We start from the raw sequence: 18,775 nt of genomic DNA, 5'->3' as shown, positions 1-18,775 counted from the left end.
TTGTAAAGTATAATCCATGGAAATGTAATATACATTTACATTTATTATATTAATTGATTGCTCAATTATCAATTGCTTTATAAATTATTATATATAAAAAAAGTTACATCATATTAATCTTATGTGCGTATTAAAAAGATCTCATATCATGGGAATAATCAATTTTTAATTTTGTATTCTAATCAATGATATTACAATATCATATTAGCACAAAATATTACAATTTGATCCATGGCTTTAGTCTCATTTTCATTACTGCATATTGCATTTTTTAAATTATAGTGATTAAATTACAATTAAAGATTACACAGAATTCTACTCGATTTTGTTGTACCTAATACACATAAAAATAGATAATAGATGCAAAATTTTAACTTCAAATACACTTAGATAGTAATTTAATCCTTATCAGATTGTTATAACAGCATATATTGCAAGACGGGCGAGGAAGAAGCAGGAAGAGGAAGGAAAATAGGAGGAATCGATGATATGTGATTAAGTGATGATTTATATATTCGAATGTGTGCAAATATATGCTCGTATGTGTACATGCTTTCATATCTCTTGTACAAGTGAGTCGCCTTGTTGTTACGCGTATCAACTTCTTCGTTGATAAGCAATTATTAATGCGTGTGTCAAAAAAGGCTCTTATTTAGATTCGAGTAATCTTGGGTTATTAAATACATTTAGGTGAAATAATGTATGCTTGCGCAATATACACATTACGGTAAAAGTGATTAATTGATATTTATATAAAAAAACATTGCTAATTTTATAGAATTATTAGGTACATTAATGACTTTAATGGAAACTTGAAATTAAGTACATTTTTATTGATAATTTCATAAAATTAAAGTGATAATATGCTTCATATATTTACTTTTATGACATCATCGATGAATTAAAATTATTGATACGAGAGAAACTTTAAATTTTTTACATTTATCAATATAATAAATAATTCTATACAATATTGCCAGAGAGATTTCATAGAATTACCACATTCAATTCTCAGTATAAAAGTATATATAACATATCAAAAACTCTATAATCATCAATGTTTCATGCATTCATAGATTGAAAATATTAAATCGCTAAATTACTGATTTACGTATTTTCGTGAGAATTTTCTTGCTCTCCCGATGGATTTCGCTGATTCAATTTTAGAGTATTTCTACCGAGAGCCCATAGTCCACCTATCGACCACAGGAAGACACAGGACAGGCTGAGAAAGGATGTGAAATAAAGCGCACCCACGTAACTATCTGTTGAATCGTGCACCAAACCTAAAAAATATTCAATGTCGATTAAAATAGATAAGATAGAAAATAATGATAAAATAGATTAGATAGATGATAACGATACAGTCCTGTTAAACATTATGGTTATCTGGGTACGATTGAAATTAAATATTCAAGAAAATTACAGGCTGCTTTCATTGTACACTTAGAATTTCTCCTTACCGATAATTGGTCCCACGCTGATAGACAGGATGCCGTTACAAACCATCTGAATACCGGATGCAGCCGGCAGCCTCTCCAATGGTACGTAATCGGGAATGATTAGAGCTTGGAAGACAGCTTTGGTTCCCTTTGCCATTCCGACGATCAGAGCTACTCCGATCACGATGACGTAGGTATCACCCCACGTCGACAAAACTGCCAAGAAATTAACATGAGAATTGATTTTGTACAGAAGTTTACATAAAACATCGGGAACGCGAAGATCAATAAGAGTGTGAATGAATACAAAAAGATATATCGTATAATATTATTAATCAAAATATATCATAGTGTTAAAATACATTACAATATCGAGATGTGTATTGCGATAACATAATTTCAGCCGCGGTTTGATAATTGTCAAATATTACGATCAACGATTTGCGGATGGTATCGATTGTCTTACGATATGCCAGCTAATCAACCCACCCCAAAGATATCACCTCGTGAAGAGATCCCTCGTGTTCGTATACCTTATGTGTGGCGGTACGTACTAGTCCTTCCGAGGATCGATCCCAGCAGGGACATCACATAAAGATTCCTGCATGTCCAGCCGGTTTTTTGCGCCAGCAACGGTACGCAAAGGCGCCCCGTGATGTCCGCGGCGGCTTGAATCGACATCACTGTAGCGATCGACGTTCGGTCGAGATTCGCCAATTCGGCCAGGACGAAAGGTATCGTTGCGTTGAAGTTCGTTTCGGCCACCAACGAGACGCCCATACCTGTTTTTTTTAGGCACGCGTTACATGCATCTCTCAAAATTTTAATTCTATACTACTTCGGCAAGACCTGTGAATTCAGTAGTTCGTAATCTACCTAGAACTATCGCTATATAACGATTATCACGAAGAAGATCGAGATCCATGTTCGTAACAATTTTTCTAAGGCACGAAGTATGTCTACTTTTCATTTCAGTCTCGCTATTCTTTGGCCGATGATTCGGTTGTCTTTCCTCTTCATTGTTCTCGTCACTTAATAACCGGTTTTGAACGGCGTTATTTTCTACATTTGCCTCATTATCAACACGTGAACTTTCCTCTTTCGATATATCGGCAATTTTGTCTACCAGAACAATCTGCTAAAAATGGGAGAAGAGAGAGAGAAAAAGAGAGCCTTCCAAATATAATCTACATTTCGCATATTGTTGATGTGATACAATGAGGTGACTGAAATACATAAAATGAAAAATGGAGAGGATCGGAAATAAGATTGCGCTTTTTCTCACGTACCTTTAACTCACCTCTTTCTGCTTTCCGAACGGTCTTAATAGCGACGCACCAATGAGAGAGTGCGAGGCGATTCCACCAAGGATCAGGAGAGCGCCAGTCGTGGCAAAATTCCCGAGAAGTACGTCTATCAAAAGGGGCATTAAGATCGGGCCCAGACCGGTTAACGTAACCGAAAAACCCATGGCCACGTTGCGTTTCTTGCGGAAGTACGTGTTCAAAGCTAACGTTGTCGCTGGAAAAATGATTCCTTGGCCTATGCCTGTTAAACATAAACTTTTGTAATTAATGTAATTAATTATCATCTTTTTAAGATACAATAGCGTAGTTAATACATAAGAGTCTTAGATCTCTCAATTACAGAGCAATCTTGAAGATCCTCGAGAATGCAATTACATCATTGTCTGTTCTATTAATTGAAATGACTGGAGCTCGGATGAGAGCTACAACGTTGAGCGCCGCTGAGTGTCGAACAAAGAGTGCGTCGCGGCAACCCATGCTCTAAACTATTCTAAAAGTTCTTTCACATTGTGTGCGTGTATTATCACTATGTCTTACTTTTTATCAGTCTACTGTGCTCTAGAGTTCAGTGGCGCTCAGCACAAATGATCAAGCGGCTTGTCATATTACGGCTCTTATTCGGGTATCCTGTAGCGTGAATTATTTACCAATGATAACGCAATAAGTGATAATAAGAGTCGAGAGAGACACAGCGAAGGCAGCGGCGCAGATTCCGAGGACGACGGTCAGGCTGCCGAAATATGCGACCTGACGAAAAGCGAATCTCTTCATCATCGGACCGCTTATCAGGCCGAGGCTGCATGTTATTGTTCCATTAAGATGAAGAATCAGACTTGTTTGCGTCGCAGTGATGCCGAGACTTGCGAAACGTTCCGCGAAAATAAGGCCGAAACATTGCTGGACCGGGAGCACGGCTAGCTGATGAAGGAAATTACAGTTAATCTTACGAGAATATATTGCTCAAATTTTATATTGTTCAAATATTCGCATCTTTTTGAACATTGTTCACGTTTTTACAGAATTCTCCAGATGAGAAGATCATCATTTTAAGTAGATAAAAAATATAAATTTGATAGGTTTCATGAAATGTTCAAATTTTTATTAACATTGGATTTTTATGCCGTATGGAGAATTAAATTGCCCAATTATCATCATAAATACTACAAATATGAACAGAATATATCTTAAAATCTTTGACCTTGAAAGATTTTCGTCAAAAATTTTCAGTCCATTTTTCGTTAGAAGAAACTTCAAATTATATTAAAGAAAAATTTTGATTAGAATTAAAATCGGAGATTAAAACTCACTCATAACAACAGGAATTAATTACTTTAAATTTCTAAAAGCGATTATAATGAAAAAAGACTTACATTGATAACAGTCACGCCGATAACGATCGCCCATGCCCAGCCCCGATCTACTACGCCACGTGACATTCTATCAATCGTATCAATCACCGTTCCGCAAGTGTCTCATGGGAGTAATACGTTCCTAAAGATTTCGTGTATTCCGTGCTCGTACCATCAGCAGACTGCAAATCTAATCGTTCGGACAACGTACGATCACAAATTTAGATCGAGCAAGTGATAAGCTACGCGCTGCGGATAAGGCTCCTCATTTCGACTCGGTTCTTATGCATTATGCATTTGCATATAATTTATACATACGTATGAATCGTATATTTTTTTATATTAGAAGCAGCTGCATCTTCTATTATATATTCACATATTTACACTTTTTGTAATAACCGTATGAACTATCAAATACTTCTTCAATTAATTAATTAATAAAATAGTGATGTTTACTAACAAGAACAAACTTCGTCGCAATTCAGTTCAATTATTTCTATCAATCTTAATTATATCTTATAACGAAAAATAAAGCAATTACCTTGACAAAATTGTAAACGTTATAGGTCCAACTAATAAAACTTTACTGATAAAAGAGTTTCTAGAATAACTCCTAATAGTTTTTGCAAGTTTACTTTGCTTGTAAGTCGACAACTGGATTAACCTTGTCCCGAGTTATTTACGTTTCTTACAGATCCATAATGATTAAAATGAAGTGACGAAAACGAATGCTGGTTTGATCGACCAGTTATTTAAACGGCACAAAAATAATTATCTCAAGTAACAACTTTGTTCCTTTATTTGCTCTTTATCAGCGCTATCTGTATTAATGACTCAGTCGTTCTCCCTTCTTTCCGCGACAACTGCTTACTTTGTAATCAAGTAAAAATGTTTAATCGAGTCGTCAAGCCTCCGCGTTGGCAAACAGTTATCGGAGTACATTATTTAATGTTAAGTACAGTCGGAAAGTTTTTCAACGCCGCAGTATAAATATCACAACGTTAACACTCACGCGTGTCAATTTTGGAAATTCATTGAAATGCCCAACGGGATTTCTTGAGATGCTCCAATATAAATGTTTGGCACATAAAGCCAGGGCAGATATGCTCCGACGCGAGCTGCGGACGATCCGAGACTGGCCGAAGAGGAGGAAGCGCGATGAAAACCGGCTCCGCTACTCCATCCGAGACCAAGCGCGATCGTTCGTAATCTTTTCACTCGCGAGCCTGAATACAGGCGCTCATGCAGCGCTGCGCTCGGGGTATTTAATTTATAGTCACTTTTATGTGATTCAATGCAAATTAATAAACGCGCCTTATCATCTCGCGTAAGTGCAACGACACGAGTGATGACTTATGCTATATCATGTTACATCAGCTGTGATTCTATCGCGCAAATACCTTGCAATTTGATATAAAACGCAGTTTTAAAAGAAGCATAAACAGATGTGCAAATAAATACTCCAATTACATTAGGAGTCAATATTTATCAGACCCGTCCAATTTGATAATCTTTTCCGACAACTGTTTTTTGAAAACAATGATCAGATTTTTTATTTGTACGCAGAATGATAACTGATTTGACAAGGAAGTTTTTTGGATAAACAGACGAGAAATGAGTTTTTTGCACCTGTGAAAATACCAATATAGCGCTGCATCTATAGTAGATAAGATATCAGTACATCGGAAAGATTACAAATTATGAAGTCATTGAGAATTTGATCTGATTTAATGCACAAGGATTATTTTTTTGAGTATCAGGAAAATAATTGCGTTACGACAAAAATTTTAACGCATAACTAATCGTCGTTTTGCAATTGTTAGTTTGTTAATTATATGAGAATTATTAATTGACGAAAAAATTATTTTGAAAAAGAATGATTTATTTGATTAGTATTTGTGACGTACTAAATCGTAAGAATTTGACGCATGTGTTTAATATAAATACATTGGACTTGTTTTACTATATTAAATTTAAAATACTATTCTGCTACAACTTGCTGTTGCAATTTCTTAACAATGATAAGTTGTCTATAAAAGATACCATATAAAAATTCAATGCTCCACACGATAAATGTGGTAAGTATCATGCCGGTCATCACGTGAATACAGATCTTGTAGCTATCACTGACATCTCTGATGTATCCTTTTTCAACAGAAAATAAATATACGAAGGATTAATTTGCATGCTGTTTTATTTTAATACAATGCAAGAAACATTATTGTCTCGTATTGTATAAAAACGTACCAATTAAAGGACTCATGGTGACTACGCATAAGCCCTTAAACACCATAAATATTCCAAATGCACTTGGTAGCCTCTTCAAAGTACAACACTCGGATATACAGAGATTTAAATTCACTAATGTAGCGCCACGCAAAAATCCAGCTATTACAAACATGACAATCAATGGTGTTCTTTCCGATTGTTCCGCTAATACTGTGTAAAAAAAAAAGAATTTTTAATTTCTTTCAATAGCTCTTTTTAAATTCGATTAGAGACTTACTGGAGCGCGTGATCCCAATAAAGAGGCTGGAAATCCAAAAGACTATGCGCTTTTTCCAGCCGAATTTGTCGAATAGCGTCGGCAGCAGAAGTCTAGCGAGGATATCGGTGAACGCAGTCAGGGACAGGCAAAAGGCGACCTCCGCTTTCGTCATTCCTGCCGATCGTCAAGTTCCTACGAGCAGTTTATGTAACTCCCGAGCAGTGCCGTAGCGAGGATGTTTGCTGAGATCGGTGTGTTTATCGATCATCGAGGTCTCCATAATATTGTTCTAAACAGATTTGTATGTATGCGAGGCGCGGACAACTTTTCATGTTTAGAACAGAGAGACGGGAGCTCTTTCAACAGCGAAGTAATAGACATCCTTTGCTACGGTACTGATTACGTTTAAGTTGTACAACTCATATTCTCTCACCGATATCCGAGAGAAAGAAAGGAGTCATCAGTTTGAAGTTTGACTCAGCCACGTAAACGAAGCTGCAGCCTAAAACGACATTTAAGTACGTGAAATTTTTTAGAAGATCCAAGTCAAAAGTTGCTTTTATCTTCGTCATGAACGATTCTTTCTTAGGTGAGATTGATCCATTTTCTGTATCTTGATCCTTGGTCCACATTGATCCATTTGACATTCTTCGTGCTCCAGAAGGATTTGGTTTCATTAATAAAGCTTCGTGCTCTCGGTCTTTATCAGGCTTTTTCTAAAAAAAAATATATATACATTAATAATTTCGTTTAATATAAAAATTCGAGATGTTAAAAATTCTAAGTTATGTGATAATTCGATATTTTGTGGATTATATATAAAATAATTACTTTGACTGGCGGTGGCGATGGTCGTTCTTCAAGTGGACGTAACAAACATGATCCTATCACAGAATGTAATGCCCATCCTCCGACGATGAGCGTTGTGCCGCGAAATCCGTATATGTCCAGCAGCATATGTATTAACTGCATAAATGAATTGCTATTTAAAACATTTCTCTCTCTTTTTTTTTTTTTTTTTTTTACAAATATACCACTTACCAACGGTACGACCATCATTGCCAACGCCGTTCCCGCCATGGAAAAACCCACTGCTTGTCCACGTTTTTTGTCGAAGAACGTATTCAAGGCAATGAAAGAGCAAGCCGTGGCAAGGCCAGTACCTAGACCTGTTGTAGAATAAATTTATATCTATAAGACACTGAAATATTATTTATAATAATACATGTATTTAATATCAGGACAGCAAAATTATATAATTTGTAATAAACAGATTCTATATATATGTATACCTCCTAACACGCTATAGGAACAAATAATATACAGCATACTATCAGCTTGCGATGTAATTATTAAACCACTGCAGCTTAATAAAGATCCAAAAAATGCGATTTGTCGGTAAGAATATCTTTTTAGTAATGGACCGACTAGGAAACCTGTAAATTTATGATTTGATAAGAACAAATAATTTTTTCTTTTAAAGTAACATAAGTATAAGTTTTGTATAATGTTTACCAGAAAAATTGACAATGGCATCTAAGACGCTCATTATAACTGATGTTCCTGTGGAGTCGACATTGAGATCCTCTAATAGATCTTTGAAAAGCAATCCGAATGATGGATCCAAGGATCGCAAAGAGAGCTACAATGTGCGTTGGGATAACAAGTAAAACTTTTTCTAATATTATATATAATAATTATATTATCGCAAATAAAGAAAATGACCTTCCACGCTACTTTGTTTTTACCGTCTTATATTTCTAATATATACGCGTATTTATCAGTAACATCAATAAAACTTGAACATTTAATAGTCAATAATATATTATTCTAGAGATAAAATAATAGGTTTTGTGAAGTAGGAACTTTGAAGAATACAAAGTTCCGCAAAAATAATTTTTTGTATTACCATTTCCATCGGTATAATACCATCTTTTATCACAGTAGCTTTATATTGCGTCATTTTCTTTACAGCATTTTTATTCAGGAATGTAAATTAATAATTCAAGCTATATGTAACAGCGTTCATAATAACTTTGTTAACATTTACCGCAATTAGACTGCTTCCAAGACAAACAAACCAACCCCAGCCACCATCTGGAGCTTGTCCTTTAGTATCATTTTTCTTGTTTTCTGTCATTATTTACAAAAACGATTTTTCATGTGGCTTATAATAAATTATTATTGCTGAAAAATACTACCGAGATGAGTTAAGTTGCTAACGATCTTCTTTAAATCACATCGTCACATGAACTCTTTCTAATCGATACCGATACCGCTCGCTAATAATGCCAATCACGTGCTTGCCCACTACTGTGTGACTTTCAGACTAAGCATCGAATAATATAAGCTGCCTATTGCTCCTCTCCACTTGTTTTTACTCCTACTCCTGTGGAAAAACACATCGGTCAAGAAGGGGATTTAGTACAAATGATCAATACGTGTGCGTAGCGATGTCGATCGAATCGTATACCTACTTCAAAATCTACAAAGCAATAAATAATGTTACATATAATAGGCATATGTTACGTAACAGCAAGGACAAATTATTTTGGCATTTAGCAAATGGAGGGAGTTACATGACATATAAGGCGTAGTCAATCCGTATTTGGCGAACATGACGAAGAAAATAACTACTATGCTGTGTCACATGTCGATGGAAAAGTACACGTAATTTGTCTAGTAAATTTTCTGTCTTTTAATATCGATAAGTTATCTTTAGTTGCAAGTAATACATTATCATTCTCGCTTTTTATCTTTTGATATTATCTGGAATAAAAGATAACATATGCAAAAAATTATAATTGAATATTGTTCGTATATATTAATAATTATAAATAAATTTTATTAAATAAATGATAACGTGACAGCTATACGTAAATTTACATTATTTTACGTTATCGATTAAGTATGTGTTATACTATATAATGTCACAATGTATAATGCCTCTGTAGAAACTATACAAAATTATTACTTGACACATGATACGTAAATAATAAATATAATAAAACTTACCATTAATAATAAAAAAAAATTGATCTTTCTATAAGATGCTTCGAACAACTTATTGTTAGTTAATTTGTGCCGATTCGTACATTATTCACTCCTTACTTCTTTCTTATTAGTCAGCAACACAAATGTTTTTGCAGTTTGTTTGGCGAGCAATTGGAGACGATTGATATAATTAGCCAATAATTGTTAACGCCAGTGTCCACTGTGGTCACATGCGAATCGTTTGCAACACTGGCCGACCTTCGTTGGTTGGACGTTTTATCTGTGCCCACATTGCACATACATATATATAGATAGCACTCACCAGGCGATAGGTTATATATATAAAACGTTACCTATGCTTTTATCAATAAAATTGCTTCAATAATTGCAATAAAGTTTTCACAATATTTCACGATGGAATATACAATGCGATAATTGTGTATTTTACATTGTAATCTTGTCCGATAATAAAATTAATTGCTATGAATTACAATAAAATTGAATCTTTAATATTATATTATATTCAATGTATTTGGTACTCTGTGCTAATACGCCGCAATCGATACTATAAGTAGAATAGATAAGTATGTAGATAAGTACGTAGATAAGTATGTTACTATTACGTTATAACATTCACTGATATAGCGCCTTAATTTATGCAACTGCAAGTTATATGTGCAAACTGGGTAAACGTTGCTTAGGTTCAGTTTACTTATAAAGATAGTTTTTGTTTTTGATAGTTTTTTTGTAACGTTGATTATTTTTTTTATTTTAAAATAAATTACCGTTATATGTACATAGCACTTTGTTAAATATTATTTTGTTGAAACATATAAAATTATTACATGCTTTCGTAAACCAGTAATAGTTAATAAGAACCGAAATTGTAACGTATCACATTACAATATAAATCAAAGTATGTACGCATATTATCTTATTCTTTTTAATGTTATTAATAATTATTAAATGGATTATATTTTACCCTTTATTTTGTCACGATTTTTCTACACACAATCTTCACAAACTTTTCTATAAAATTATTACAATAAAAACATTGGTTATTATATTTTTCTTTTCTAAATATACTAATCTCGTTTTTTTTAATGGAAAAATCGAAGAAAATTTATAATTTATATTACGAATTATTGTTCAACTTTTAAATTTTTGTTAATTTGCATTTTATTACAAAATTGTCATGCTTGAAGTGGTAAATCCATATTAAGATACTCCAATTTATCATCTATTAGATTAGATATAAAGAATGCTAATTAAAGAATCTTCTTTTATAATGAACTGGTTAACTGAATTGGAGCATTTGTAAATCAGAGAGTATATGAGGCAAGTTTACATTTGGATCTTCTCTCTCCGCAATTCCGTACTTACGGATCCTACAGTGCTAATATTTCATTCTGGCCTAAGAATAGGTGTTTAGTATGATGACACTTCGTACAAAGATAAGAGAAACTTCGAAATCTCGTTTGTGGCATGCCCTGCTTAGTCGGAAACCGTCTACCTTCGATTATCGTGGAAGTGTATCGGAATCATTGACGTTTGCATTAAATTTATCTATCAATATTCTGCTAGGTAAATACTTAAATCTTATCTTCAAATTCGGTGCAATGAAAATAGCAAAAATATAATTTTATCTAATTAATCTGGTGTAGAAAATGTGCTGTCTTAAATTAATTACATGTAAATGCTTAACGAAAATACAAATAATTTTATGTAAAACTGTTTCTGTTCAAAAAATTATTGTTTAATTATATTTCATGTCAATAAATTGACTATCATTTGGGGAATTTTTACTTTTGTATTTATTAATGCAAGGAAAAAATCCAATAAAATAAATTAATATTAAAAAAAATAACTTTTTGTGTTTTCTATGGATAAATGAATTACCTCTGTCAGACGTTATTGCAGAAACTGAATGTAAAACATCACTTTTTATTATTTTAATGTCTACTGTTTTTAATAATAATTAAAGTAGAATATATTTATATGTAAATACTATTTTCGTATTGGCATATATTTATCTTTTATTAAATACTTTTTCTATAATTCTTTCTTATTTTGTGAAAAAACGTGACGCTATTTAATGTGTTCAAATAAATCAGAGACGCGATTTATCGTAATATGACGGTGACAGAAGTCAACGGTACGACGATAAATGCGCCCAATTTGAACAACGCTGTCGAAAGTGAAAAGAAGAATGCAACTGCAAAGATAGAAGAACTGATTAATGAAGAGGATGAAATTACTCTGGAAGATTTGGCGCCAGATGGTGGCTGGGGATGGATGATTGCATTGGCAATGATATTAATTCTCGTTAGTAATAATAATAATGCATAATAAATGATAAAATAGTGCTCAAAGCTATTGAAACAGCTATATCACTCTTAATATAATAATATTTACTTAAAAATTATTTCGAAATTTTTCCCAATACAAACATGAGCGAGTTTGTATGTAGATATAGGTATTATGATGTGTAATTAACAACTTCTTTCCTGCTGTTTTAGTTTACCACGATAGGCCCAGGATCGTGTTTTGCTATAATCTTTGGCGATTTTCTTGAAGATTCCGGCCAGGCAGGCATGGCATCGAGTCTCTTCAATTCCGTCTTTATGATCAATTATTCTATTGCCAGTAAGCGCGCATGTGACATGTGTTTAATAATCAAAATTGAAGAAAAAAAATAGTGATACACTAAATTATATTTGCACAGTTATCAATTGAAGATTTCTATACAAATTTATTAGTAACAATTTGTAAATAGTGTGTTTGCAAAGACATATGTAATCTTCGCACTTTTTTTCCTCGGTATGAAACTTTTCTCGGAAGAAGAAATTTGCATTTGCATCCACATGATAAGAAGATTAAGTGACGTCCCCAAAGCGTAATTTTTCTGCTCTTATCGACGTTGTCAGTTAAGCCATCAGCTTCTTGCTGTAAATTTGCAGCTTCTGTCGTTGACATTTTGCACGAAGGATTAAAATCGAATAACGTGTGTACTGAAGTTTCGATCCGGCACATATTTGCGACGTATGCAATCCTAATACGTTTCCGATACATGAAAGTCTCACGGCGCATTATTCGAATCTAACTATAATCGAATTCTTGTTTACGAAAAAACGTACGCTACATTTCGTTATCACATATTCTTGGAACATATCACAATTATCAGATTAGAGCATTATTTCTAGTGAAAAAAATGCGCTTTTACTGTCACTCGAGTGCGAAGATAATAAATTTTACTATGAATTAAATAACGATCCTCGAATAAGAAATTAAATAGAATTTTATATTTATCTTTTGTTATCGTTACATAATAAATAATATTTTTAATTTAATTTAAATACGCACAATTTTATTTATAATATTTAATATTACTATTATAAAATATCGTAATGTAATAATATTTAAAAATAATATATTTTGCAAAACACAGATGTTTGTAACTGAAAGATAATTAACAGATAGTAAAATATAAATAATAGACAACAGATCTTATTATAAAAATGATTTAAACACAAAGTTTTTAGTATTTGAAAGATTACATTCGTTAAACAGTATTTTATTCTAACTAATAACATAATTTTTTTTTTCCACTTATGCATTGAACACAAAGAAATATTTCTTGTGCAGGTTTGCTCACCAATACACTGTTGAAGAGATATTCTACAAGACCGGTTGGAACTGTGGGTGCACTCTTCTTCGCGTTATCTAACATCGCCCTGGTCTTCGTTAGAAATATATATGACATGGCTTTTATTTATTTTCTACAAGGTTTTGGATTGGGCTTGATTATGACAATTACTAATACGGTTTTCAACTCGTACTTCGTGAAGAAAAGAGCGAAAGTAAAGCAATTATGGCTAATGCTCAGGTCTGTTTAAAAACGCTGAATTCTCAGTTTATTAAAAAAAATTTTCTCTTTCTTATTTAGGTGATGTACGCGTCGCAAGTCATTGTTGCGTTAGGCGGAATTGTTTATCCTATGTTGTGCGAAAGGATGTTGGCGTTGTACGGTTTTCGCGGTAAGTGTCGCAAAGGCAAAGTTCCAGATATTTACAACTTATTTTTGTTTGTCGTTTGTGTTATAGGTACTGCGGCAATCATAGGTGCTCTAAGCCTTAATAGCGTCGTTGGAATGACAATGATGCATCCCGTGGAATGGCACGCTAAAAATCCGGCAGAGGTTCGTGCTGAAAGAGCGCGCGAAAAGGAACAAAAAGTCTTTCAAGAATTGGCACTATCGAATCGTCGTTCAACTATCCACGTGATCCACTCATCTTCCAAGACTAAATGGAGCAGTCTTCGTAGTCTCAAGGAAGAAAGGGGCACAAATACACCATTGCTGAATGAAGTTTTTAAGGTGACATGAAATTCGATGATAAGATTATCTCATTTCTTTGTCAATTAAATTAAAATTTTTTTCCATTTAATTATATTTGTCCGTTCATATTTACATTGATTTTGTTTAGCCTTCTGCACAAAGAGTTGCGTCAGTCTCAGCAATTGAGAGCGGAATGCGTTGGAGAGCGAAATCAGGATCTATATGGGAAAGTTTATCGAGGCGTACATCGGCTATCTCGGCCTCTAGCTTAGTTAATTTGGCGACTCGCACGACTTATGTACTAAGCGACATACGGCTTCATCTAGAAAAGAAGTATAGTGAAAGACGAACAGATAAAGAAACGCAGGAGAAGGAAGAGAAACAAAAAAAGGAAATCCAGGAAAAGGAAGAGAAAGAAAATAAAGAAATTCAGGAGGAGGAAGAGAAACAAGAAAAGGAAACTCAGGAGAAGGAAGAGAAACAAGATAAGGAAATCCAAGAGAAAGAAGAAAAACAAGACATTGAAAAAGAACAAAAGGCAATAAAGTAAGTATACAATTCAGTTATTTGTGTAATTGAATTATATAATTTATGGTTAATATATCTTAAGCCTGTAGAACTTTGATAGTCCTGCTATTATATATTTAATAATATCATAATATATAATTCTATATCTTCATATAATTTACGCTCCGATTTATTTTGTCAATACCAAAGGTATAAAATCATTCTGAGAGATCTAGTGGATATGTCTCTGGTGAAGAATATCTGTTTCATAAATTTGTGCTTCGGCGTCAGTTTCGTGTGTACTGCCGACTTTGGTTTCTCTTCTCTACTTCCTCTTATGATGACCGATGCGGGATACCCGAAAGCCTATGCCGCACTGAGCGTCACAATCAGTGGAATAGCCGAGCTGGCGTCAAAAATTTTACTGTCAATTTTTACACTAATAATAAACGTAAAATCAAAGTATATATTCTTTATCGCCACAATCTTGATGGGATTCGCAAGAATAGGTGAGTACAATCAATTTTATAATTGAATAAATAAATTATCGCAAATTTTTAGTTTCTGAAATGTCTAATAAAAATCACGATATGTATAGGATTCCTGCTATATGAGGGTACAATAAAAGGCGCGTTAATTACAATAATGTTAATTGGAGCCGTGCGATCGTGGCTGCTGGTCCCGCAGCCTCTGGTTATCATAGAAGATCTCCAAATAGAAAAATTTGCCTCGGCTTACGGCCTCAACGCTGCCATCTGCACTTTAGTCACGATAATTTTCGGCGCCATCGTAGGTAAGTTGAGAAAGACCGTATTAAGTTTTGATTCGTAATACATATAACTACATATGTATATATTGTTGCAGGAATTATTAAGGATTGGACTGGTAGTTACAAAATGTATCAAATTTCTTTACTAGTGTTAAATAGTGTTTTTATTTTACCTTGGGCTTTGCAATTCATCTTTGTAGACTTCAGAAAATGGCGAAAGCAACGCGCGCAAGAAACTAACACAAAATCTATCGACTATCGATGGGAATGAAGAGATGTAGAACATCTCGAGAATTAGTGACTATTACTGATCCACTTATCAAATTGCATTCTTGCTCCTTCTTTATTAAAATGTTTAGTATTCTTAGTTATTCTCGGTGTACATACATGGAGCAAGTTAATTTTTATGTATGTAAAATAGCTATCTGCTGGTTATAATATAGAAAATTTTATATTTTATAATAAATATTGAATTTTTTTGTACATACAAATAAATAAATTTGATTTAAATTCTTATACAAAAAACACAAATTGTTTACATTTTTTTTACAGAAAATTATTGAACTCATGAATATAAAATATATTAATGAGTTTATGTAAGTAAGATCGAACAACATCATTTTTGTTAAGTGTTTTATTTGCTCAAAATTATACATTAGTAGATTAATCTTAATTAGTAATTTTATTACCAATTATTAACTTTTAATTATTAACTTTTAATAATTGATAAAATAATTGAAAATTTAATATAAACTTAGTAATATAAACTTATATCTTATATATGAGTTGTAAAATATAGCCTTGAAGATATTTTTGGTACATTAAATACAATGTATTGATTTTCTTCTTCGTCTAAAATATTGTATTACTTTAGAAAAATTAAATAGCTTTTTAGAGAAATTTTAGATAAATTATTAGAGAAATATATTTACTCAAACAAGATTAATAAATAAAAAATAAAATTCTTACTAAAGTACATCCATATATATATTTATATTTGATTAGATTATTATAGTTTGCGCGGATAATGGGATTGTTAATTCCCGGTTATTCATCTTTACGCGATGCTGGTTTACGCGGCTCGACTTTGATCTTGAATCCATCATGTCTTTTCAAAATAATATCAGCTCGCAGTTGGAAATCTTTGTCGGGCGTATCAGAAACAATACGATAATTCCTCAGTATCGTCGATAACAAAACTTTCAGTTTCAACATAGCATATTTCCGTCCCACGCAAGACCTTTGAAAAATGTATATTGTAACAATATTCGCGAGAAATGTCTTCTTCAACCTCATAGTTTAAAAAAATCCCAAAAGATAATAGAAAAAAATTATTACTAAAAAAATATTATTAATTATTAAATACCTCGGTCCAGCACTGAAAGGAATGTAAGCATAATAATGTCTTTGTTGCATTCTTTCCGGTAAAAAGTTGTCTGGATCAAAAACTGTTGGATTTGGATAATATTTCTCCAACCGATGCGTCATAAATTGTACGACCAGTACCGTGGCAGACTTCGGAAGAACATAATTGCCCGTAACTGTTAATATAAAACATATTAAATGTATTTTTTTTAATTTATAAATGAGTTCTTTTAAATATGTACTATAACGCGATTAATATTATTGTTATAGTAATGCATTTAATTAGATAATTTACCTATTTTCACATCTTCGTTAAGATGCCTGGCAATCAAAGGTACCGGTGGGAAAAGTCTCAAAGTTTCCATAATAACTCTCTCGAGATATTTCATCTCTAAAGTATCTTGGAAAGTGCATTGTCTGTCGCTATCACCAAAAATCGTATCCAATTCTTCGTGCACACGAGCCTGCACGATGAAAATCATTAAATTATAAAGAAAAGGAAAGAGTTAAATTATTACGATTGTTATATCGAAATCAAGCAATATATCGACTTTTCTCAAGAACAGAGATTGATGAAAATCGTAAAATGCAATATCGTTGAATTACTTATGGAGTTACTATTTTAATTTCAATTTAATTTAAATATAAATGTAATTAGCGAGAGAAACAAATAAATAACCCGATAGGATGGGTGACGCGATCAATGGTAAGAAATTATTTATGAAGTTGTGCGCTTCATGTCATACCACGGAAAAGGGTGGAAAACATAAGATAGGTCCTAACCTGCATGACATCATGGGCAAAACTTGCGGAAGTAGGTGTACTAATGCCCCAATGTCTTATATATATATATATATATATAGACAATATCAATATAGGAAAATAATTTAATCAAAAATAAATTCAGAAAAAAATTGTTTTAACAGTTATTTAATAGTTATATAATAATATTTATGCGTAAATATGTATATAATGCTATATATTGAATAATAGTATGACAATTTGTATGTAACTATTAATTTTTTCTAGCTATTCCGGGATTTAATTTCACGGAAACTCTGAAGGAAAAAGCTATTGTATGGGATGAGAAGACTTTAAACGACTACCTCGAAATTCCCAAAAAATTTATCCCGGGAACAAAAATGGCATTCTACGGTGTCAAGAAGGCCGAAGATCGAAGAGATTTGATCGCTTTCTTAGCTACTTTGAAATAACCGCGTTTTAATAAACAGTATGTAGCAATTTTGCTGCACAAATGCAACATAACCATGGGGTTATGTTATTAATTATGTAATTATTGTAATCAATCATCGAAAATAGTAATAATGAATATACCTGAACATCTGGATGATTTCCTAAGACACAAAGTGCAAAACTCGAGCCAGCCGCCGTGGTATCATGACCCTGTAATAAATCAATGAATTTCTTTTTGATGTATAAAATAATAACGTAATTTATTATAGCAATACAGTTTGCGATGCACAAGGTATTTTGTAGAAGAAAAAGTTAAAAAAAGTTTAAATTATAAAGTTCATGTACACGTTCTCAAAGATTTATGATAAAATTACATTTATTCTCAAAAAGAAATTGTCATACTTCAAACATGATGGTGTTCACTTCCTCCCAGATCTCCTCGTCAGTCATTTGCCCATTCTTCTTCAGTTCGAACATCATTTCTAGAAAAGCCTGTCGCTTTTTCTCACCTACGTCGTTCTCATCAATATCATCGAGGTCATCTCTTACGTAATGCATATAATTAGCGGGTCTATTATTAGCATTTTTCGTATTTTCGGTCACATTCAAATTTTCCATTGGTTGATCGTTTTGCACTTCTTTTACTTGTTGATCTTTCACAAGTTTTTCTTCGACATCCTTTGCTTTCTCTTTGATCACATGTTCTGTCAATGTATGAACAATATTGAGCAGTTTCTCCTGAACTTTGGCAAGCTTCGAATATTTGAAAAACATGTCCAATCGTAGTGATATATCATAATGTCTTCGGTGTATAATATCGCTCAATCTACAATATTCATATTATAGTGAGTGCGTTTTCTATATGATAAGTAAATAATAAAAAAAAATGCTACGTGTAATTTTAAGAAGAAAAAAAAATATATACTTCATTACTGCCATGGCATATTCAAATCCGGTTTTCTGTCTTCTTTCCTTCCTAACTCCCATCGCTGTTTCCGTTAAAATATCAACCGTTACGGCTGAC

General features: G+C 32.9%; 4 protein-coding genes across 4 annotated transcripts in view; 2 read left to right on the top strand and 2 right to left on the bottom strand.

The window, feature by feature from the left end:
* Positions 1-893: 893 nt before the first annotated feature.
* Positions 894-9,860, bottom strand: LOC112468729. The gene is made up of 18 exons (XM_025038044.1): positions 9,602-9,860; positions 8,637-9,355; positions 8,102-8,228; positions 7,879-8,022; positions 7,628-7,755; positions 7,418-7,552; positions 7,020-7,302; positions 6,605-6,760; positions 6,346-6,537; positions 6,081-6,243; positions 5,593-5,621; positions 4,120-4,220; positions 3,397-3,667; positions 2,743-2,990; positions 2,319-2,580; positions 1,997-2,224; positions 1,464-1,658; positions 894-1,286 (listed from the first exon to the last, which is right to left on the bottom strand). Exons 2-18 carry the CDS (start codon positions 8,724-8,726, stop codon positions 1,108-1,110), a joined length of 2,931 nt encoding a protein of 976 aa, XP_024893812.1. The 5' UTR covers positions 8,727-9,355; positions 9,602-9,860; the 3' UTR covers positions 894-1,107.
* Positions 9,861-11,056: 1,196 nt separating this feature from the next.
* LOC112468740 (monocarboxylate transporter 9-like) lies at positions 11,057-15,656 on the top strand. Its single transcript, XM_025038067.1, has 10 exons — positions 11,057-11,164; positions 11,695-11,905; positions 12,100-12,226; positions 13,226-13,440; positions 13,527-13,617; positions 13,684-13,955; positions 14,065-14,462; positions 14,634-14,932; positions 15,022-15,216; positions 15,288-15,656. The coding sequence occupies exons 2-10, from the start codon at positions 11,714-11,716 to the stop codon at positions 15,461-15,463; spliced, it is 1,965 nt and encodes a 654-aa protein (XP_024893835.1). The 5' UTR covers positions 11,057-11,164; positions 11,695-11,713; the 3' UTR covers positions 15,464-15,656.
* Positions 15,657-16,118: 462 nt separating this feature from the next.
* LOC112468725 (cytochrome P450 4g15-like) overlaps positions 16,119-18,775 on the bottom strand; it is a 13,372-nt gene continuing 10,715 nt past the window's right edge. Inside the window, exons 4-9 of the mRNA XM_025038038.1 lie at positions 18,677-18,770; positions 18,154-18,577; positions 17,893-17,961; positions 16,853-17,021; positions 16,559-16,733; positions 16,119-16,432 (exon numbers count right to left, since the gene is read on the bottom strand). Coding sequence (XP_024893806.1) covers positions 16,240-16,432; positions 16,559-16,733; positions 16,853-17,021; positions 17,893-17,961; positions 18,154-18,577; positions 18,677-18,770 — 1,124 coding nt within the window. The 3' untranslated portion in view covers positions 16,119-16,239. The remainder of the gene's footprint in view (positions 16,433-16,558; positions 16,734-16,852; positions 17,022-17,892; positions 17,962-18,153; positions 18,578-18,676; positions 18,771-18,775) is intronic.
* On the top strand, positions 17,030-17,886 carry LOC112468742 (cytochrome c-like). Its single transcript, XM_025038073.1, has 2 exons — positions 17,030-17,377; positions 17,587-17,886. The coding sequence occupies exons 1-2, from the start codon at positions 17,245-17,247 to the stop codon at positions 17,769-17,771; spliced, it is 318 nt and encodes a 105-aa protein (XP_024893841.1). The 5' UTR covers positions 17,030-17,244; the 3' UTR covers positions 17,772-17,886.

This window comes from Temnothorax curvispinosus, unplaced genomic scaffold (genome assembly GCF_003070985.1).
Source record: "Temnothorax curvispinosus isolate PA1 unplaced genomic scaffold, ASM307098v1 QBEX01001931.1, whole genome shotgun sequence".
Taxonomy (NCBI): domain Eukaryota; kingdom Metazoa; phylum Arthropoda; class Insecta; order Hymenoptera; family Formicidae; genus Temnothorax; species Temnothorax curvispinosus.
This window is presented reverse-complemented; position numbering and strand designations above follow the sequence as displayed.

Coding starts and splice junctions, on each gene's coding strand:
- LOC112468729 (XM_025038044.1), bottom strand. CDS start 8,726: ATGACAGAAAACAAGAAAAATGATACTAAAGGACAAGCTCCAGATGGT. Junction 8,023..8,101: donor TGCCATTGTCAATTTTTCTG/GTAAACATTATA, acceptor ATAAATTTACAG/GTTTCCTAGTCGGTCCATTA. Junction 6,761..7,019: donor TTTCTTTCTCTCGGATATCG/GTGAGAGAATAT, acceptor GACGATCGGCAG/GAATGACGAAAGCGGAGGTC.
- LOC112468740 (XM_025038067.1), top strand. CDS start 11,714: ATGACGGTGACAGAAGTCAACGGTACGACGATAAATGCGCCCAATTTG. Junction 11,906..12,099: donor TGGCAATGATATTAATTCTC/GTTAGTAATAAT, acceptor CTGCTGTTTTAG/TTTACCACGATAGGCCCAGG. Junction 13,618..13,683: donor GGCGTTGTACGGTTTTCGCG/GTAAGTGTCGCA, acceptor TTTGTGTTATAG/GTACTGCGGCAATCATAGGT.
- LOC112468742 (XM_025038073.1), top strand. CDS start 17,245: ATGGGTGACGCGATCAATGGTAAGAAATTATTTATGAAGTTGTGCGCT. Junction 17,378..17,586: donor CAAAACTTGCGGAAGTAGGT/GTACTAATGCCC, acceptor AATTTTTTCTAG/CTATTCCGGGATTTAATTTC.